This window comes from Ptiloglossa arizonensis, chromosome 1, assembly GCF_051014685.1.
Source record: "Ptiloglossa arizonensis isolate GNS036 chromosome 1, iyPtiAriz1_principal, whole genome shotgun sequence".
In the NCBI taxonomy this organism is placed as follows: domain Eukaryota; kingdom Metazoa; phylum Arthropoda; class Insecta; order Hymenoptera; family Colletidae; genus Ptiloglossa; species Ptiloglossa arizonensis.
In genome coordinates, this window is record NC_135048.1 from 27,772,811 (window position 1) to 27,795,180 (window position 22,370).

Below are 22,370 nucleotides of genomic sequence, written 5' to 3' on the forward strand. Positions count from 1 at the left end.
AAATTTTCTTTATTGTTAAGAATTTAATTGTATTGAGGTGGTATTTATTTTTTTCAAAATAGTACTTGTTAAAGTGTGCATGAAATCGATGATAATATGAGCTACAATGGTTAGGATAAGGAAAATTGTAACCCTTGGAAAATGGTATTAGTTATAATGTAGGTATAACTGAATGAGACGTTGAGATAAAATTTTCTTTATGGTTTTTTACAAGTATGTATAATACATCCAAAATATTTATTATTTAGATCTTCTCGGACAAAGTTTTCCCGGACTGAAGGTTCGATCACCTACATTTCCACACATAACAATATCAAATTTGCATATTTTCGATATTCGTAAAATCGTAAAATAGTTACATTCACGCTTTGCTTTGAAAAGAATTCTCTATCCTATAAAAAGCGATATTTCAATCTTATTTGCCCATACCTTGCATCACCTTGTTGGACGAGGTTCAAGCGTCGAATTCAATCTGCAGGTGTCTTAGGGGGATGATGTAAAAATAAGAAAAATCACATCCTTTTAAATTTAAAATTGAAATTTAAATTTGATAATTTAGAAAAAATATTAAGATCTCTAAAAAATACTACTTGTACCTTGCAAAAATGTTTCACATCCCCTCCCACGAATTTGATTATCGTATTGCACGAATAAACGAACAAGTGTCGAATGTGATTCAGTCTCGATTGCTCAATAAAATTTGTTGTTCGATAAAATTTATTGAGCAACCTATTACTATACTGTTCAATAAGTTTTATCGAACGACAAAACTTATCGAACAACCTATTACAAATAAATCACAACCTTTTAGATCCAAAATGTACCTAGAGAAAATATTAAGATCTCTAAAAAATACTACTATGTATCTTGCAAAAATATATCATATCCCCTCCCACGAATTTGGTCATCGTATCGCACGAATAAGCTCCGAGTGTGCTTCAGTCTCGAAGTATTTCGAGACGATATTGTACTATGTTGTCCAATAAAATTTGTTATTCGATAAAATTTATTACACAACCTATTACTATACCTCTCAATAAGTTTTATCGAACGACAAACCTTATTAAACAACCTATCACGAATAAATCACATCCTCTCAGATCCAAAATTGAAATTGAAATTTGCTAACTTAAAGAAAATATTAAGATCTCTAAAAACTACAACTATGCACCTTGCAAAAATGTATCACATATCCCCTCCTTTGAATTTGGTAATCGCAATGGTACGTACAAGCGGCGAGCGTGGTTCCGTTTCGAGGTGTTTCTCGAAGGGTGTCGGTTGAATAAAAGAAAAGAAAAATCGTCGGCATTCTGCTGCGGCTCGCAGCCGTACGGACCAAACAACGAATAGAATCTAAAAGAAAGATTTATAGGAGGGTGTTACACGGGGCCAAGCGGCGCGGAGCGACGCGTGGAGCGCCGGTCTCGGTGATCGAACAAGTAGAGCTCTTTTCGGTCGTCGGGGACGAATAGAGGCAGAGCCTCGTCTCACGTAGAATTCGAAGAAGCTACCAACGTCTACCACGGCCCGCTTTTGCATACAGGGTGTCGAATAAATTACCGCGAAGAACCGGGTGTCCGCTCGCATCGAAGAAGAATCGGATTCGTTCCGTCGGGGATCTATCGAGACATAAATAATACATAACGTGTGCGGAGGGGTGGGGGGTATGTGTCGAGGACGACTCGCGGAAAAAGGGGAGAAAACATCGCGTTGCAGGCTGGTAGGGAGGATCAGAGAGCGGAGTAGAGTCAGAGGCGCGTGAGAGTCGTCGTGTCGATACGCGTACACTGGTGAAAATCTCACCTGGATCGAGACAACGTGATTTCACCGCGAAAAATGAGACAGAATCGCGGAATGAATTTTTCGAACGGTGGACGGACCGAGGCTTTCGTCGAGCAGGCCGGAGAAATCGATGGAGCGTGCGCCGCGCTCGATTAAGAGTCTCGCGCGGACTAGACTCTGGAAAATTTTGTACAGTGGATGAATTCGGGAGAATGGTTCTGGAATAGAATCTGGATGGAAATTAGTATTTGAATTGAGGGGTAGGAATTTTTTTTTTTTTTGAGGAAAGAAAGATTCTTTGGTTGTTATTCTGAATTTTGAGTTGTAGGGAAAAAGTAGAGGAAAATTTTTGTATAGTGATTGCATTGTGGAGAATGGTTTTGGAGCAGATTCTGGATGGAAATCAGTATTTGAATTGAGGGCTGGGAATTTTTTTTTTTTTTTTGAGGAAAAAAGATTCTTTGGTTGTTATTCTGAATTTTGAGTTGTAGGGAAAAAGTAGAGGAAAATTTTTGTATAGTGATTGCATTGTGGAGAATGGTTTTGGAGCAGATTCTGGATGGAAATCAGTATTTGAATTGAGGGCTGGGAATTTTTTTTTTTTTTTTGAGGAAAAAAGATTCTTTGGTTGTTCTGGATTTTGAATTGTAGGGAAAAAGTAGAGGAAAATTTTTGTATAGTGATTGCATTGTGGAGAATGGTTTTGGAGCAGATTCTGGATGGAAGTCAGTATTTGAATTGAGGGGTAGGAATTTTTTTTTGGAGGAAAGAAAGATTCTTTGGTTGTTCTGGATTTCGAGTTGTAGGAAAAAAGTAGAGGAAAATTTTTGTATAGTGATTGCATTGTGGAGAATGGTTTTGGAGCAGATTCTGGATGGAAATCAGTATTTGAATTGAGGGCTGGGAATTTTTTTTTTTTTTTTTGAGGAAAAAAGATTCTTTGGTTGTTCTGGATTTTGAATTGTAGGGAAAAAGTGGAGGAACATTTTTGTATAGTGATTGCATTGTGGAGAATGTCTCTGGAGCAAAATCTGGATGGAAATCAGTATTTGAATTGAGGACTGGGAATTTTTTTTTTTTTTTGAGGAAAAAAGATTCTTTGGTAGTTCTGTATTTTGAATTGTAGGGAAAAAGTGGAGGAACATTTTTGTATAGTGATTGCATTGTGGAGAATGTCTCTGGAGCAGAATCTGGATGGAAATCAGTATTTGAATTGAGGGATAGGAATTTTTTTTTTTGAGGAAAGAAAGATTCTTTGGTTGTTCTGGATTTTGAAATGTAGGGAAAAACTAAAGGAAAATTTTTGTATAGTGATTTTATTGTGGAGAATGGTTCTGGAGCAGAGTCTGGATGAGAATCTTTATACCATTTCAGGGATTGGAATTTTTTTTGAAAAAAAAAAATAAAGATTGTTTGGTTGTTATTCTGAATTTCGAGTTGTAGGGAAAAAGTAGAGGAAAATCTTTGTATAATGTATCAGGGAAAATGATTCTGGAATAGAATTTGGATGGAAATCAGTACTTGAATTGAGGGATAGGAATTTTTTTTTTAAGAAAAAAAAAAAGATTCTTTGGTTGTTATTCCGGATTTTGAGTTGTAGGGAAAAACAAGAGGAAAATTTTTGTATAGTGAATGCATTGTGGAGATTGCTTCTGGACTAGAGTCTGGATGAAAATCTCTGTACAGTTTCAAGGATCCGAATTATATTTTGAGAAAAAGAAAAAAAAGATTCTTTGGTGGTTATTCCGGATTTTGAGTTGTTTGGAAAAACTAAAGGAAAATCTTTGTATAGTGAATGCATCGTGGAGATTACCTCTGGACTAGAATTTGGATGAAAATCTCTCTTTAAATTCAGGAATCGGATTTTTTTTGAAAAAACAATAATCTTTGGCTGTTATTCTGAATTTCGAGTTATATGGAAAAACTAGAAGAAAATTTTTGTATATTGGATACATCGGTGTGATTTTCCCTGCACCAGAACCTGGAGGAAAATCTCTATTTAAATTCATGGATCAGAATTTTTTTTTGGGAAAAAAAAAGATTCATTAGTTGTTCTTCTGGATTTCGAGTTGTATGGAAAAATTAGAGGAAAATCATTGTATAGTGGATACATCGGTGTGATTTCCTCTGCACCAGAACCTGGATGGAAATCTCTATTTAAATTCATGGATCAGAATTTTTTTTGGGAAAAAGAAAAGATTCTTTAGTTGTTTTTCTAAATTTCGAGTTGTATGGAAAAACTAGAGGAAAATCTTTGTATAGTGAATGCATCGTGGAGATTTCTTCTGAACCAGAATCTGGATGAAAATCTCTCTTTAAATTCAGGGATTGCAATCTTTTTTTTGAAAAAGATTCTTTCCCTGTTATTCCAGATTTCGAGTTGTATGGAAAAGCTAGACAGGTTGGAGGATACGAGTCAGGTTTTAGAATTTTTGGAAAATATTCTCACGCTATTATTCTGGATTTCAAGTCACGTGGATCGGGGTTAGGTGAAAACACTAGGGGTTTGGGACGATGTTTCTGCGATTTGGGTTCAGTGGTGTATATTTTCGAGAAAAGGTTCTTTCGCTGTTATTCAAGATTTCCAGTCACATGAATTAATATTAAATGGAAAGACTTGAGGGGTGAGGGACTCTGGATGCGAATCAGGTTTCGGAATACTTGGAAAAAGTTCTCGCGTCATTATTCTGTATTTCGAGTCACGTAAATTAGGATTGGGTGCAAAAACACCACCAGGGGTCGGGGAGGATGTATTTGCGATTTGGGTTCAGCGATGAACATTTTTGAGAAAAGGTTCTTTCTATATTATTCAAAATTTCTAGTAACATGAATCAATATTAAATAAAAACACTAGGATTGGGAAAAATTGTCTCTGAATGTGATCAGAATTTTTGGAAACAGTTTTTTCGCTTTCTAATTCCTCAAATACTAAAATTTTATCATTCCTTATTACACACTAATTTCTCACACTCTGTTCCAAATACCTAATTAAAACTTCCTCATATAATTCTTCCACAGACCAACAAAAAATCACGTTTGGTACGTCGAAAAGACGAAAATGCTTAGAAAAACCCAACAATTTTTTTCCACCCAATAGCTCCAAATAAAATTAAACAAATCTCTTCTATCCACCCGGAGGGTAGTTTTCGAGAGAGTAAACAAAAAAAAAAAACAATCCCAAATATTTACCTGTACGTTCTCTCGATCCGGAAAAATTCTTCTGTAAACAGTTCGATGCTTCCCAAAGAAAAAAAAAAAAACTCAACCCTACTCCCTCCCAAAAAAAAAAAAATACAAAATGACCAGTCCTTTAGAAATTCACGCACACGGTGAAATATTCAAGTCCCCCGGTAACTGGACGATTGAAAAGTATTCGAAGGATTCTCGGGGCGAGGATAACGAGAATGGTCGCCCCTCTTTCGTGTAACAGTAATTGCGCGTCGAGGAGCCGCGCGTTCACCAGCGGCATTACACTTTGTAGTACCCAACCGATGGAATTGCGTGGAAACGAAGAACAGTGTTCCCTCCGCTACCGTCCCGATAACATCTTCTTTTCCCGATCCCAGCCGGGGAATCTCGCCAAAGGCACGGGGATTTCTGTTCCATCGGAATCGGTCGAGTCCGTCTCACGGACCTTGGGATATTGTCGTGGCGTTGGTTCACCGACGTGGCGGCTCTCTTTTAACGCGGGAAGAATCGGAGAATCGGGGACTCCCGGTACGAGGGTGCAGGGAGGAGAGGGGAGGGGGGACGTACACGGAGAGTAGGAGGGCTTGTTAAAGGTAGATGGAACCTGAATACCCGTGATTTATGACCGTTACAGCGGGAAGAAAGGTCGGTTAATTTGGTGGCCGTGAGTTATTGATGATACTGTCCGTAAATTGGTTTCGATTAATTCGGAGGCGGTTCGAATTAGCTTTCCACGAGACGCGGGAGGCGGTGGGAGAGAAAAAAAAAAAAAAAGAAACACGATTATCACAACGTTGCTTGAAATTTTCGTCCGCCGACTGATTTTTCCACGGCTCTCTCCAACGCGAGATCTCGAGCCCCTCGCATTATAACAGCCTCCTCCACGTAGGAGGAGGAGGAGGAGGAGCGAGCCAGATTGAAGAGGGCTTCCGTCGCGCCTCGTATAACGCGAAAACCGTTCGAAAGTTAATTCGAAATTTATTCATGGACTCTGCGGGACCACTAGCTACTACCGCCTCCTCTATATACGGAACCGGGCATTATGTAGGTACATGTGGCCTGGTACGCGACGTTCCGCGTAGGCCTAACCGCGACAGAGGGTGAACTCCGGCTAAAAAGAACAAAACGGCCTTCTATGAATACGTAATTTTATTACGATTAAGAATTAAGTCCCGACGATCGATCGACCGGCTGCGTTCGTGACGACGTCCTCTCTTTAAACGATCTTTAAGGCGAGTTTCGATTCCTGAATGGCGAAACTTAATCGAAAAATTCGTCCAACGGGAGGTCCCAACGTATTTATACTTGTAACGTTGGTGGACCTTTCCGTGAACAGTTGTTCGTGAATGTAGAATTTTTGACGATTTGTTCAAGTCGGTTGGGTTCACGTGCAGTGAACAACGAGGTGGTGAGTTTGTTTTGTTTACTCGAACGGGGAATATAACGGTCTTTGGACTTTTCCGTGAAAGTAGAATTTTTGACGATTTGTTCAAGTCGATTGGATTCACTTGCAGTGAACAACGAGGTGATGAGTTCCTTTTATTTACTCGAACGGTGAATACAACGGTCTTTGAACCTTTCCGTGAACAGTTGTTCGTGAAAGTAGAATTTTTGAGAATTGTTCAAGTCATACGCAGAAAGCTAACGATTGGACTCGAGAGTCACTTTCGAGAGGGTAGTGTTTAGGTACAGAACAAGTTGTGGAGGATTCTTGGTGATCCAGAGCGACCAATATCTCCTACATCGACTATCGTGGCCTATCGCGGTCTACTTGAAGAAACGAGGTGTGGAAATATATCGGGTGAGAAATTGAGAGAATAGAGATTGATCTAAGGTGCAAAGATTGTAATAGATGCTCTTCTTCTGTATAATCTTATCCCTGATGGAGAAGTCCAAGTTAACAAATTGAAAGGTTATTACTCGAATACCAACGAACGATGACCCACCCGAATCCTCTCCTAAGATCGTACTCGATGACAATCTCTCTTTTATTTATTCGAGGTATTAAACGTTCTAGCGATTTTCAATCATTTTAGTCAGCTTTACGAGTTACTCGAGTGCCAACGAACGATGACCGACGTGAATCCTTTTATAAGATCGTACTCGATAACAATCTCATATTTATTCGACGTATTAAACATTCCAGCGATTTTCTACCATTTTCGTCTGCTTTATGGAATATTCAGAAACTGTCCTAGGACGTTCCATCGGTGGTTGCACGGGGTTTCTTGGAAATGAAAGATTCGACGAGAGTCGCGTTCCGGTGTAGCCCAGATTCGAAAAGTTGGTGGTCGGGGTTAACGTTCCCGCGACGCGGGGGGAGGCTGGGGGGTCGAAGGGGCGAAACACGGGGAAATGGTCGCGGGTCGGATCCGATCGGGGAGATTTACGTATTTCGAGTAGGTATTCAGATTTATACGCCGGAACTCGCCGTTATTGCGGCCGTATATTCTGTCCCTCTCCCCCCCACCCTCCAGCCCCAGAAGGGGGCGGGTGCGCGACGTCCGAGGTGAGCGTTCTTTCATGAAAACGACAATCCCAAAAGTACACCGTATCCGCGCGGAAAAAGATATCGCTTGCTCGTAAAACCGGGCGATATTACGCGAGAGAGTTCGGCTCCTCTCGGGCGGAGACGCGCATGCCACCGTGGTGAAGTAGGGACGAAAGTGAGCGGGGGAGGGCCACGGTGAACCGGGGAGGTCCAGGGAGGAAGGAGACCGAGGGAGAACGAAGGAGAACGAGGGAGAGCCGGGGAGAGCCGGGGAGAGCCGGGGAGAGACCGGGGAGAGCCAGGGAGAGCCAGGGAGAGCCAGGGGAGAGCCAGGGCGCGCGAGAAGGGACGAGAGTCGCGCATAAAATCAACCCGTGTCGATATATACAGGCACCGATGGATTTACAGCGCAGTAACAATAAAACGCGCGGAATACGAGCGTTGCATGGCCGCTTTATTAAAACTTCGCGGCTCGCGGAAGCTTCGCGGATCGATACCTCCGCGCGGAGGAGCCCGCGAAACGGCCATGTCGTTTTCTTCGTTTGGTCGGGTGGTGGGTGGGGTGGGGGCTGGTGGTGAGGTGGTATACACGCGAAATACGTCGGTGCCGCGGTGGTGCTCCTTTGCTGGACGGGTTCGGTCAATCGTGGAGGATAAAAATACGCGTTACGCCGCCGTAACGACGTAACACGAGCGAGTCTGGCCGAGAGAGGATCGTTATCGATTACGAGCGCGTTGCGTAACGTTTGTTCATCGAGGCTCGAACACGCTGGGACAGTTCGCGTTCAATGGTAGGATATTTCCGTTCGAGTGGAATGCTGGACAGGTTTACCGGTGCCCTGCGATTCTTTCAGAAGCGCGATCCTAATGGCCGCGATCTCGTAGAGGTTCGCGCCCTTGCTGGTACTTCGAGAAGCATTGGGTTGTTCGGAAAGGTGAACATTGAAGTACAATTTTCAAATTTGAAAATATTCTCACTTGTACCCGACACGAACAGTCCAAAGAATCCACGTCGAAGTATGGATAGATGAATTTGCATAATTTGTTCGGGATGGTCGATAAACAATGAGGGAAATTTTATCCGAACGATAGATAATAAATCGAGCGTTCGTTCGATCGAATGCTTATCGTTCGTTTCGAAATATTCCGCGATTCGAAATTTATGTATATATTAAACTTATATTGGCTCGTTCGGAAGGTCGTTTCGTTCTCCAAAATGGAGAATATATAATTTAATAAAATGTTTATACGCTCTAAAAAGAATCGTGTTTCGTTGTCACCAAAAGAGACGAAGTGACTTTTCGAACGACCCAATAGTTTATTTATTTGATTCAACGCGGACACTTCGTTGCAAGTATTTGCGTTCTTCTCGTATCGAAGGCATCATCTTGATTTTAGCCCTGGAGGAATTTTTTGTCGAAGATCAAAAATAATGTTGAAAAGTACTCTCAGTTCTTCGTTTGGAAACATTTTCGTTGGTTAGAATTGAGTAGGAAATATTTCTCCGAACGACAATCGCAAGAATCGAGTGTACCGTCTTCGGTTCTACCAGCAATCCTTACGCTGTCTTTCTTTTTTTTACAACGGGAATTATTTTACGAAAGTCTTCGAATAAACAAAAACAACATTAAGATCGTTAAAAATGGTCGAAAACTAAGCTCGAGCGAATAAATCGTTAAAATCGTTAAAATCGTTGGTTTTATTCGACATCAGTTGTTTCGACATGAAATTTTACTTGCTGATGTCTACATCCGATGTCGACCAAGGGACAAGGTGTGAAAGAGACAGAGAGGTCTCTTCTGAAGATTTCGGAACAAGGGTACTGGGCAAGGTTCGGTGACACTGTCCGAGAACATGAATCAGAATTCGTTGACAAGGGTGACGCATGGTTCGCGCGAGGATGACGCGGAGGAGGGTTAACATCGAAATGAAAATATGGAGAGCCTAGGGTGGAAATTTCCATCGACTTGTAGGTACACGAGTGTCGATATCGGTCGTCGTCGTCGTCGTCGTTTAAAAGTCAACGCTTCGACCGCTCCCGAAGGAAGGCAGGCAGGCTCGCTGGCAAGTTCAACGCTCCTGGCTGAACTTAGAACATTGTTGCGCACCGTGAATATAACTCGCGATAAGATGAGGCACGGTGGCGGTCCCTCCGCGAGGTAAATAAAGGAACGAAAAAACTTGCACGAAAGAACGGGGAAACAGAGGAAGGGAGACCGACTTACGCACAAAGGGCCCGCGACTACGTCGAAACGAGCTCACCGTGGTTATTTCTAGACGAAGATTCGGCTTCCGGTCGCGGTGCACCAATTTGTATAATTACTGTTTTCTCTGCAAGCAGAGCGTTCTCTGTTCTCCCGGGGTCCAGAAAAAACATCGCACCCCTGGGCTCCCACGAAAACGTTCAAAGACGTTGCTTTGAATGGACCGCGCGGCGCCAGTACGTCGTCGCCTTATCTCTTCCGGTCCCTACTCTGATCGACGCCATTATCGCGATTACTCCGACGACTCGATACGTTGGACAATCGAGCGTGTTCTTCGACGTCGCGTGGACTCGTCTCGCCGAGAGTGGAGGAGCTCTTCGTTGAAGAGGTGTTGAGACATTCCGCTTCGGAAGGCTGAAAATTTATGGGAATTTTTCTTTTTCTTTTTCTTTTTTTTTATAAGGAGACGAGTAAAGTTAGAAGCGTAAAACTCCGGAGGTGTATTTGAATAAGATTTTAGCTAAGGTATGGATTTTTTTATAGTATAAGTATTATACAAATCGAGGCGAAAAAATTCGTACAGGTACTAGGATCGTGTGTAAATATGTGTGCAAAATTTTGAGTTTGTAGAGTTTGTTTGTTCGGTTTTGAGAAATTCCGAAAAATTGTGTAATTTTTCCGAAACCAGAAATAACTCTCTTAACTCGGTGTATTAGCAATAAATTTTTTTCGACCATTAGAACGATAGGTATCAACGCGAAAAAATTCATAGAGGTACAGGGATCTTGTGTAAATATACCCGCAAAATTTGGAATTGATAACTTTGTTTGTTCGATATTGAGAAATTCCGAAGAGTTGCACAATTTTTCCAAAACCAGAAATGCCCCCCTTAACTCGGTGTATTCGCAATAAATTTTTTTCGACCATTAGAACGATAGGTATCAACGCGAAAAAATTCATGGAGGTACTGTGATCGTATGTAAATATACCCGCAAAATTTGGAATTGATAACTTTGTTTGTTCGATTTTGAGAAATTCCGAAGAGTTGCACAATTTTTCCAAAACCAGAAATGCCCCCCTTAACTCGGTGTATTCGCAATAAATTTTTTTCGACCATTAGAACGATAGGTATCAACGCGAAAAAATTCATGGAGGTACTGTGATCGTATGTAAATATACCCGCAAAATTTGGAATTGATAACTTTGTTTGTTCGATTTTGAGAAATTCCGAAGAGTTGCACAATTTTTCCAAAACCAGAAATGCCCCCCTTAACTCGGTGTATTCGCAATAAATTTTTTCCGACCCTTAAAACAATTAGTATCGACGCGAAAAAATTCATAGAGATACTGGAATCTTGTGCAAATGTACCCGCAAAATTTGGAATTCGTAACTTTGTTTGTTCGATTTTGAGAAATTCCGAAGAGTTGCACAATTTTTCCAAAACCAGAAATGCCTCCCTTAACTCGGTGTATTCGCTGGTCGTGCCACCGATCCGTGAGCACCGAGACCGCTTACGTATGTTCGTTACGTGGCATCCGCGGTATCGGGTTCGTGAATCGACTGGTTATCTTAAGCGAATAGACGCTGATTAGGAGTTCTCACGCATCCCTAAATGGCAGAAGCCTCTCTCGTTGTTTGTTATTTGACTCGCGAGCCAGCTGATCCTATCGCTCGGGTGCCGTCTGCATGGTTATTTTGCGAGCGATTCGACATCCGATTTCGGTGCTGGAAAAGTCAACACACGCGAAGTTTTATTTATTCGGTACGATCGGGGATGACATTACACGGGATTCACCTCTACGTAACACTTTGGAACTTTATTACACGCGAAAAGAGGGGGGGATCGTTAGGTGAATCGATCTTGGCTCCGTGATCCGACAATTTATTTATCCAGCGTGTTGGTAATGTCTTGCGTCAGGTGTTGGGCCTCGAGGACCTCTCGACGGACCACCGTGGCGGACCGACGTGACTGGGCGAGGTCTGGCTCGATCCATTCAACGAATACCTCGGGACACATTTTTTTACCGGTATTAAAATCGATTCGAGTATCGCACGATCGTCGAAGTACAAAGTTGAGACTCCAATGGAGTGTAATATAATACAATTTAACAACGTAGCCTTGTTAGTCGTATATTCTCCACTCGTCCTCCGCGTGGAAATGTACAGGAACGATTCGAAGAGATCGAGAATCCTCGATTCTAAATTTTGCAATTAATGTATCCGTGCGACGAGGATTCAAGAAAGGACCGTCTTAACCCGAGTTTCTTTTGCTCGCGGAGGACTCTCTCGGTTCTTGAATCGACCGTTTGGCGCTGCGCGTAAAACGTCAAAGCGACGTTCCTCGGCGCTTCTTGAACCGAAAGGGTGATAAGTCTACGGAGTGAAATAAAGTTCTATCCACTGGGTATCCTCTTTAACGCGACAGTTGGATATTCTCGTTGAGAAAGCAACGTGGCCCTTTCCTGGACATCGTCAACGTCACTCGACGGGATTGCTCGTCAAAGAGAGGCAAGGTCTACGAAAGGACGGCCCAAGGAGCGCAATTTCGTAGTTCACGACGTTCCTTCTTCCTGTTCGGCGGGCATCTCTTTGCCGCAGACGTCTCGCTCTCGCGGTAATTGCAGAACGGGGACGTTACACGACCCCCCCACCTCTCCATCCGGTTTTTCATTTAGCCCCTTTTAGTGTCGACCTTAAAATAAACTTTGTAGCCCCACGTTCGTCGTCGACGACGACGACGACGTCGGTCCTCCTCGTCGTTGTCGTTCTCGCGGCTCTCTATACTTTCTCGCCCTCCTCCCCACCCCACCGTCCCCCCTCCACCCTCTTTGCACTCCGCGCCTCGTCACGCCGAAGAGTCGCGGCGAGGAAATGAAAGAGGGAGAGAGGGGAGGAGGAGAGCGCCGCTTCGAGAGACACCCCAAAGAGTTACAGCTTTCAATTTAGTAGTGCAAACACTCGCCACGAGTTAATATCTGCCTTCCATTTCCTGGCCTAACCTCGTCAGCGTGGGCCCCCGCGGAACAGAGCCCGTGAAACTTGTCACCAACTCACCAGCACGGTGAGAACGTCCTCTACGTGGAACGATCGAATCACTTGTGACCCCGTGAGCTGTGACCGGGAGTAGATCTCCGGAAAGAGCGAGGACGATCAGGCGTTCCTGTTAATTCCTCGGTGGAACGACCACGCAAATTGGATACAGTTCAACTGGAAGTTAAACGGGCGATGGAGCGAGGTGATTAGCGCGAGACGCGTCGCGTTATCCTGTTGCTGGGCGTCTTACTGCGAAGTTTCGTTTCATTTTGGAGTCGGTTCCCTCGACGGTGTCGACGCTTGCGTGGAATCTACGGGAACGCGCGCTATTCTTCAAGATCGCGACGAAACAAACCGAAATGTCCTTTTCCGTTTTGCAATCCGAGGCTTCGTTACGGAGATACGAGCGATCGAATGTTGTAACGCGCGCGCGTGAGTCACAGGCACGTGGTTCTCGCGCGTGACCGCGTCAGTGGCCGCGCGGTCAGCTGACCGCGGATAAAAATGGCCCGCCCCGCGATCCTGATTGGTCAACTTCAAATGCCTGTATCTCGGTAACGAAGCTTTAGATCGAAAAACGGTACGGGACTTTTCGATTCGTTTTAGCACGAAGGATCGATCCCCCTGAAAAATGTCTCGTGGTTTAGCACTTTGTATACCGAGTGAATAAGTAATAATGTGTGTAATTATTGACGTCTGAGGGGCAAAATTGTTATTCTCTCTGATATTTGTGATCACGCCTTGTTGTTGACTCGGTATACGGATAGTAGTTTTCCAGTGTTGACACTGTGGAGGGATTGACGGAAATGTGAAACTTTCTTCAAGATCGCGATAAAATAAACCGAAAAATCCTTCTCCATTTTGCAATCTGTGGCTTCGTTACGGAGATACGAGCGATTAAAAGTTATTACGCGCGCGTAAGTCACGGGCACGTGGTTCTCGCGCGTGAGTGCATACATAAGTAGCCACGCGGTCAACTGACCGGAGATAAAAATGGCACGCCCTGCGATCCGGATTGGTTAACTTTAATCGACCGTATCTCGGTAGCGGAGTTTCGGATTGAAAAATGGTACGGGACTTTTCGATTCGTTTTATCGTGGAGGATCTTGAAAAAAGTACACACGGGTAAATTTACGACCAATAGCAATTGCAATTTATTCGCTCAACGATCGTTGATTTTACCTCGAAACGAGAATCGCGAACGAACCGGTTTAAAGTTTGATTTAGAACCGAATTTAAAATTCGACCAGAACTGCGAGCGTCTAGACGAGCAAAGAGTAAAAGCGTTAACCTAAAATAGGACATTCGGTATTGGCAGGAATCGTTAATCCGAGCGCCAGATCGGTCGGTTGTCTCATCAAGGGCATCGTAAACTAAATCCCGCCCATAACGACACCGTCGGGGTGGGAGTAGTTGGTGACGTCACTGTCGTGGAAGTAGCCTCGAGGAGCCACTCGTTTCGGTAGCCCGCGTCGGACATCAGTCGCTCGCCGCCAAGTGTCTCGGGTCTTCAAAGCATCTCGTAAGCACGCTTTCTCAGCAAGTTGCAACAATCGTCGCGGAATCCCTGTCAAAAGTCTTCGTCGAGTAGACTGTCCGGTCAAGGACACTTCCCCACGAAGCTCTCTTTTACCTTCTCTCTTTTGGTATCTCGACTCGGCTATCCTTTGTGCCACAGCGGTGCGGATGTGAAACATCCACCATTTTGCAAAACGAGACAGCGTGTCTGGGGATTCGTGTACGCTCTTTGAGGAAACAGATTGGTGATCTAGTGGTACACAGAACCAAGAGAGGGCAAGTAGTCACGGTACAGGTAGGGAGGGTGTAGTCAGTGAATTGTTCACAGAAATAAAGGACAGTTCCTTCACCAAATTTTGATCACTCATAATCACCACTTTCGTGTACGTTCTTTGAGGAAACTGATTGGTCATCTAGTGATACGCAGAACCAAGAGAGGGCAAGTAGGCACTGTACAGGTAGAGAGGGTGTAGTCAGTGAATTGTTCACGGAGATAAAGGACAGTTCCTTCACCAAAGTTTGATCACCCATAATGACCACGGTTTCACATACCTGATCTGGCAATTACTTACGACTTCACCCAATACAATTAGACCCGCATTCCTTCAGTGCTGTCGAGCGATGCACACGCTACACTGCACAGGGTTGTCTCCAGAGATTGTGTCAGACTACCCACATGAATCCAATAGCTGTTACCCTTCACCGAAACTGACGCGGGTTCGAACAATACTGGAGACAGTCTACTAGCTCTTAACGACCACCTTGTTACACCACGGAGAAGGTGTACTCCGCAAAAGGAACTGCAAATCACTTGGATTCCTCAAAAGTTCACGAATCATAGCTCGAGTCGGCGATTACTTACATTTCGATACGATACAATTTTACTCGCGTTCCTTTAGAGTGCTATTTATCGATGTACACGATATACTTCACATAATCGCCTCCAGAGATTGTGCCATGCTGACGTTGATTCGAACACTCCTAGAGGCCCTCCAGCAACCCGTAACGACTACCTTCTTATTTCACATAGAAGGTGCACCCAGCAAAATCAACTGCAGGTCATTTGGAATTCCTCCAAAAGTTCACGATCCATCATCTGAAACGTCAGAATCCAACGGCTACCCTTTGCGAAAATCAATGTGAGTTCGGGCACTCCTAGACTCTCTAGCAGTCCTCAGCAGTCACCTTCTTACTCCACATAGAAAGTGTACCCTGGAAGATCAAATGCAGGTCATTTGGAATTCCTCCAAACGTTCACGATCCATCATCTGAAACGACAGAATCCAACAGCTATCCTTTGCCGAAACCAATATGAATTCCGACACTCCTAGACTCTCTAGCAGTCCTTAGCAATCACCTTCTTACTCCTCATAGAAAGTGTACCCTGCAAAATCAACGCAGGTTAATTGGGATTCTCCGAAAGGTTCACGATTCACCACCTGATCCGATAGAATCCAATAATTACCCTCTTTTGAAATCACATGGGTTTGGACACTTTGGAAGATTCTCTACTAGCCCTTAGCAACTACTTTGTTACTCCACATAGAAAGTGTACCCCGGAAAATCAACGCAGGGCATTTGGGATTCCCCGAATAGCTCACGTTGCACTACTTGATCCGACAGAATACAACAGCTATCCTTTGTCAAAATCAATGTGAGTTTGGACACTCTAGCAGTCCTTAGCAATCACCTTGTTACTCCACGTAGAAAGTGTACCCTGCAAAATCAACGCAGGTTAATTGGGATTCCCCGAAAGGTTCACAATTCAACACCTGATCCAATAGAATCCAATAATTATCCTCTTCTGAAATCGTGGTTTCGAACACTTTGGAAGACTCTCTACTAGTCCTTAGCAAGTACCTTGTTACTCCAAGTAGAAGGTGTACCCTGTAAAATCAACGCACGTCATTTAGAATTCCCCGAAAACTTCATAATCCACCATCTGACCCGACAGAATCCATTAATTACCTTCCACCGAAATCGTTGGTTCGATCACTTCGGAGATGTTTCTATTATCTCTCGACGATCACCTTGTTACTCCCCGTGGGAAGTGTATCCCCCAGATACCTTTGGCGAGGTCCGCGTCCCGTCCCCCATTCGATCTGTAGCCTGAACGTGGTTGTATCGGGTTGTTCCAGGTCGCAGATCGGCCGCGAGGATGTGAGCAACGATGCCCGCAGTAGCGCGTGAGATCATCGTGATCGCCCCGAGATGGCCGCGACGCCTGCCCCGCGCGTATCAACGTGATCCCTCGAGGCAAGGAGGCAACGAGGCGAGGGTACGGCCGCGTGGTCGAGCGATGCACTGAGAACGCGCGGCGACTCACCGAGGAGGGCCAGCACACTCCGAGATACCACCGCCACCGAAAGCGAGCCGCGAAGCCAGGATGGAGGAGGTGCGGGGCTCGCCGGCGCGCCGCCTTTCGCAGATCCTCGACCCGATCGCGCGGCTCGCGACGGATTTCGGTTCGAACTCGGCCCCCTGTAGCCCCCGATTGGGCGCCAGGGGCCACGAGGCGTCAGGGATGGTCCAGGGTGTGACGGAGACCGCGCGCAGGCAGCAACCGTCCGGTCCGGATACGGGTCGCGGGCTGTCGAGTGCCGGGGGAGCGGAGAGCCCGCGACTCTGGCCGCGTCAGCTGCGTCAGGCCCCGACACCGCCGCCGCGACCCAGACACGCGAACAACAACGCAGCAACCGCTCATCAACCGACCTCGGGCAGTCTGCAGCCGCCGGTGCACACCAGGGACTCGCCGTACGTGAACGTGCCCAATCTACTGTTCCAGAAGGACACCAAAGGGTTCGCGGATACCGCGAGGAGCGCCGGTTACATCGAGCTGAGGGAGACCAAGCCCAAGTGCAGCCCGTACGACTTCACCTCGGAACCGAGCGGCCATGTCGAGTATGCCGACAAGAAACGTACATTCGCCGCACAGACCGATCTGGACGCGACATCGGGTTGCTACGAGACGAAGGATCACGCAGCGTTGGCGAGAACCAGGTCGAACTTCGATTCTGGACCGTCACCGCGTACCGGACACCAGCACACCGATCGCGCTTACTCGTTCACTGGACGTCAGCCAGAACCACCGACGACCACCAGGATGTTCACCGATGGTCGGTTGTACGTCGAGCAACAACGCAACGCAGCTGCGGCCAGCGCGGACGCGAAGAAGGAGAAGCTCGAGAGCAGCAGGCCCGCTTACAGCGCGTCGAAGAGCTTCGATGGATACTCGACCGCCGTCGAGGAGCTTAATTGGCAGGAGAGGTGCCTCGAGCTCCAACTCGAGCTGCACAGAAGCAGAAGCCAGGCCACCAGGGTGCGGGACATGCTTCGCGAGAAGGTGAGTCTGTTTACCCTTGCTCTTTGTCCGGTTGTTTATTCTTCTTCTATTTTTTTTTTTTTTCTTTCTTCTTTGCTTCTCCGGTTCTACGTTTTTGTCGGTGGTCGCTGGTTTTTTTTTTCTCCTTTTCGGACGAGAACGAGTTTCCGCGACACTTCGGGGGTGGTGTTCCTCGTGAGTACAGAGCGGCGAATTGTAAAGAGAGAGCGGACACGGGGCTTTTCGGTGATTCGAAGAATTGCGAGGTTTTGCCTGCGTTGTCGGGGACGTTGTTTTTAGGGGGGGTTGGTGTATTTATTTCACTGCGTGTTGGGGACGAAAATAAGGTTCTTTATCCGTGGAAAAAAATATGGTTTTTTATCTGCGAACGAAAGTAAGATTCTTTTGTCTTTGGAGTAAAAGATTTTTTATCTTTGGAAAAAAATATTTTTTATCTTCCGACGAAGAGATTTTTTATTCTTGAAAAACAAATTTTTTGTCTTTGGAAGAAGAGAATATTTTTTATCTTTGGACGGAAATAAGATTTATTATCTTTGTAAAAAATAATATTTCTCATCTTTGGAAAAAAGATTTTTTATCTTTGAAATAAAGATTTTTTACCTTTGGAAAAAAAGAAGATTTTTTATCTACAGCTAAAAATATGATTTTTTATCTTCACTTTGAGAATTGAAACTTACTTTTGGACTCGGTTGGTGAAGTTTAGTATCGTATCTGAACGATATGAAAAATGATTGAAAAATTGTGCGGTTTTTCTTTCGTGATAGAACACTGTTTCGAAGGTGAGTTAATATATTTTCTCACCGTGTTGAAGAAGGAAATAAGATTGTCCATCTTCAGGTTGTAAAGTTGAAACTTTCTCTCCGGAGTGGTACCATTTTGTAAATTTTCATTTTTAGGTAGTAACTTGGGGCGATTTTTCTAGGCGAACAATGCGTCCGGAAACGTGCAGACATCGCTGCAGTTCGATTTTCCTGGAAAAATTCCAAAACCTTATCGTGTAATCAACAGAACCGTGCGCGAACTTTCAAGAATGTCGAGCTTTCTACGTTTTCTACGAATTGCCACAAATGCCCAATTTTTCGAAACTTCAAAGTGCAAAGAGCACTTAACAAAACTTCCAACCGGAATTGATGTTGCATGGAATCCATGACACCACGGTAGATATGTATCCGTCGAAATAAATGTCTGCAATTTGTTTGCATCTGGCCCGCAGCCCAGATAAGTTTAGCGATGTTTTTGTTGCTCTGCAAAATATCATAGATACAATGTCCAATACTTGCGAAGTTTATTAGGTTATTTAAAATACAATCGTTTTCGCAACTCGAATATTTCCGGACGAGTCGACCCAGTTTTTAGAGTTCCCGGGAACGTTAATCGAAACAAATACCATTATTTATTCAGAAACGTATCTTGGCATAATCCCATTAAACCGACATACAATTTTCAAATTTGAACATATTCTCAGTTATACCGTAAACTCGACACGAATAGTCCAAAGAACCCACGTCGAAGCATAGATAGACGAATTTGCATAATTTGTTCGAGATGGTCGATAAACAATGGGGGAAATTTTATTCGAACGACAGATAATAAATCGAGCGTTCGTTCGATCGAGTGCTTATCGTTCGTTTCGAAATATTCCGCGATTCAAAATTTACGTATATATTAAATTTATATTGGGTTGTTCGGAAGGTCGTTTCGTTCTCCAAAATGGAGAATGTATAATTTAATAAAATGTTTATACGCTCTAAAAAGAATCGTGTTTCATTTTCGCCAAAAGAAACGAAATGACTTTCCGAACAATCCAATGTATTATATATAAATAATATTATAAATTTCAATTAAAAGAAAATTATATTAAACTTATATAATTTATGTGTATAGAAAATTTACATATATATATTAAATTTCAAATTCTTAAATAGTCGATTAAAAAGTTTGTTTTTCTTTATTGTCTGTATTAAAATTGCATAATTTATGTGTATAGAAAATTTACATATATATATTAAATTTCAAATTCTTAAATTAATGATCCAAAAGTTTATTTTTTTTTTATTTTCTATATTAAACTTATATAATTTATGTGTATACAAAATTTACATATATTAAATTTCAAATTTTTAAATTAACGATCAAAAAGTTTATTTTTCTTAATTTTTTACAACTCTCCTCGGTCGATTATAAACCGAGCAAGAGTTAATCGCTTATTGTATTTAGTCGGGCGGAGCTGTCGGTTACCGGAAGAAAATTTACGCGTGGCGGAACAGCCGCGATGGCGTTTAGGCTATCAGGGAAATTGCGCGGTCGTTGCAACGGTGCAGTGAAAAAGGCAGTCGACGAGATGGCTCGTCTCGGGCGTCTCGACCCATATTTTCCGGCGGGTCCGCGGGGACCAATCGCATCAAACGATCCGTGACTAAACCAATAAGCGATCCCGTTCCGTGCCGCCGGCGAAACGGTCGCTGCCCGATAACCCATTCTGTTTTCCACGTTACCCCCCGTACACGCCCCCCCCCCCCCCAACCACCTCTGGTGTTCGACGATGGAACGGAGGGGCTTCCGTGAAACGAGCCGGTCACCTGGAATCGTCGTGTCCCTCCAACGTGGAAAATTCGTACGTCCTCGCGATTTCGGGATCTCTGGATCCGAGTGGCCGGGATCGTGCGCGATAACACTTGTGACGTCAGCGATTTCGAAGGAACGCCGATGACCACGACAGTACCGTCCTTAGAGATCGCGAGGCCAGCTCGCGCTTATTTCGGTGGAATTATAAAGTTCTTGGGCGAAGAAGGTTGTTGTATAGGGTTGCTATAGCGTGAAATATTGTGCTTTGACCTTCTTGATGTCGAGTACTTGAAGAGTTCCGAGTAGAGTACTCGACACTTTTCATGTTGGGCATTTCAAAAGTTCCGAGTAGTTTCGAGTACTCGACACTTTCCATGTTGGGTATTTCAAAAGTTCCGAGTAGTTTCGAGTACTCGACACTTTCCATGTTGGGTATTTCAAAAGTTTCAAGCAGTTTCAAACTCGAGTACTCGACACTTTCCATGTAGGATACTTCAACAGTTTCAAATACTTTCAAACTCGAGTATTCGACACTTTCGATATTGAATACTTTTGACGAGTGCTGGGCGTTATAGTATACAGCGTATTCTACTTCAACCATTCTAATATCAAGTACTTGAACAGTTCCAATTAATCTCAAACTCGAGTACTCGACACTTTCGATCTTGAGTACTTTTGACAAGTGTGCTCGAAAAATACTCTACCGTTTCTAAGCATCGTACTGTGCGTTCCTGGAAAGATGATCAGCGAGGTGGCAGAGAAGCAAAGGGGGCGTGTACGTCGCTGACTCCGCCCCCTCTTTTCATTCGCTCGTAGTCTCCCACTCTCACACTATTTCGCTTCGTCTCGACCTACATATATCTACCTTTACATCTTTCTTTCTCCACATAACAAATTGTCCGTGTTCATAAATAAGTAAATACAGTTATAAAAGTATGTTGAATGCAAAATTGGATGCATTGGTCGTTACAATTATCTTCATTTATTTTTCACAAAATGTGAAAGTAACCAAGAATAAGTGTGGGGCCCCTTTTGCACGGTGCGAAGTGCGGTACTGACTTCAGAACGTCGAACAGGAATTTGGGTGCGGAGGATTCGTCAACAAGCGTCTCGCATAGAAACGATCCGATATCGTCCAGTGAGAGAAATGGTCTTCGTTCTGAAAATAGTATATTTTTTCTTCGATCGAGGAACCGTGGAGACTTATCCGGGGAGATAGAGCCTGTTTTATGCTCGGGGGAAGGTGTGGGGTTGATCTCGCGAAATGATCTTCGATTATTTATATTTCGGGGATATTCGAATCTGTGGTCACAGCGATGTCCATGTTAGGTCGCAGGAGACCTTTGGGGTCCCCCCCACTACTTTGAAAGATTCCTTACGACGAGTTACCTTTTCGTGGTTACTTTTTCATCACGATCTCTCTCTTATACTATACCGTACAGAGGAGGAGCAATTGGAAGGGACAGTAGGCCCGCGAGAGGCCCCTACATCGAACTCTAGGCCCAATCTAAAAATAATTGAAAACTCGCCAGAAAATTAATCTCACTTTTCACTGGTAGAATAATTCACTAATCTATAATTTACTGACAATTTTCATCGAAAGAAATTAATTTCTTCAAAGTTAACAATTTCTAAAAAATAGATCGCAATAATACTTCCAAAATTATCCGATTATTGAAAATTCATTAAAAATAGATAATATAAACAAATTTTCTTCGATATCCCTACGTAAATTTTCTTAATCTCTTCTCCCTGTTTCTTTATATTACAAAACAAATACTTGCCCAGTTATTTCCAAAAAGGGACACGATTAAAAATTCCTAAACCACAATTCGTTTAACTACACACGAAAACAAAACGTATACACTTAATCGAATTGGTTTCAAGGAACTTGGTCAACAAGGAAGACTTTTTTTATTTTTATGTTCAATATATCGTCGCCATCGTTACTTGGGCCAAACCGGTCAAGTGTACCGCGACCTGTTATTTTTACTTCGCACAGCGAATAATTCATCTCTCCGCGGAATTGGCAAGCTGTTGGCGAACTTCCGTTGGATGTTATCGGTGAGTGGGAACGGGGCTTTACGCCCCCCTCACTGCCCCCCTCCAGCGTGCCATTTGGATCGCGAGCTAGGTCGAACCGGTCCTTGTTACGATCTTGGAACGATTTATATCGTTCGCGGGCGGTTTTATCCGACGCTCGACATACGTCAAATGAATTGCAGGAGGGTCAAACGCGCCGAG

The 22,370-nt window shown here is 43.8% G+C and overlaps 1 protein-coding gene across 10 annotated transcripts in view; it reads left to right on the top strand.

The window, feature by feature from the left end:
- The window catches only part of LOC143154463 (uncharacterized protein CG43867), a 277,793-nt gene that overhangs the window by 7,754 nt on the left and 247,669 nt on the right, over positions 1–22,370 (top strand). For 9 of the 10 annotated variants that reach the window (XM_076326581.1, XM_076326568.1, XM_076326573.1 and 6 more), the window contains exon 2: positions 16,357–17,561. In XM_076326581.1, the coding sequence (XP_076182696.1) occupies positions 16,605–17,561 (957 nt within the window). In that variant the 5' untranslated portion in view covers positions 16,357–16,604. Of the gene's footprint in view, positions 1–16,356; positions 17,562–22,370 lie in introns of those variants that run through there. The other variant, XM_076326579.1, reaches the window with a different exon arrangement.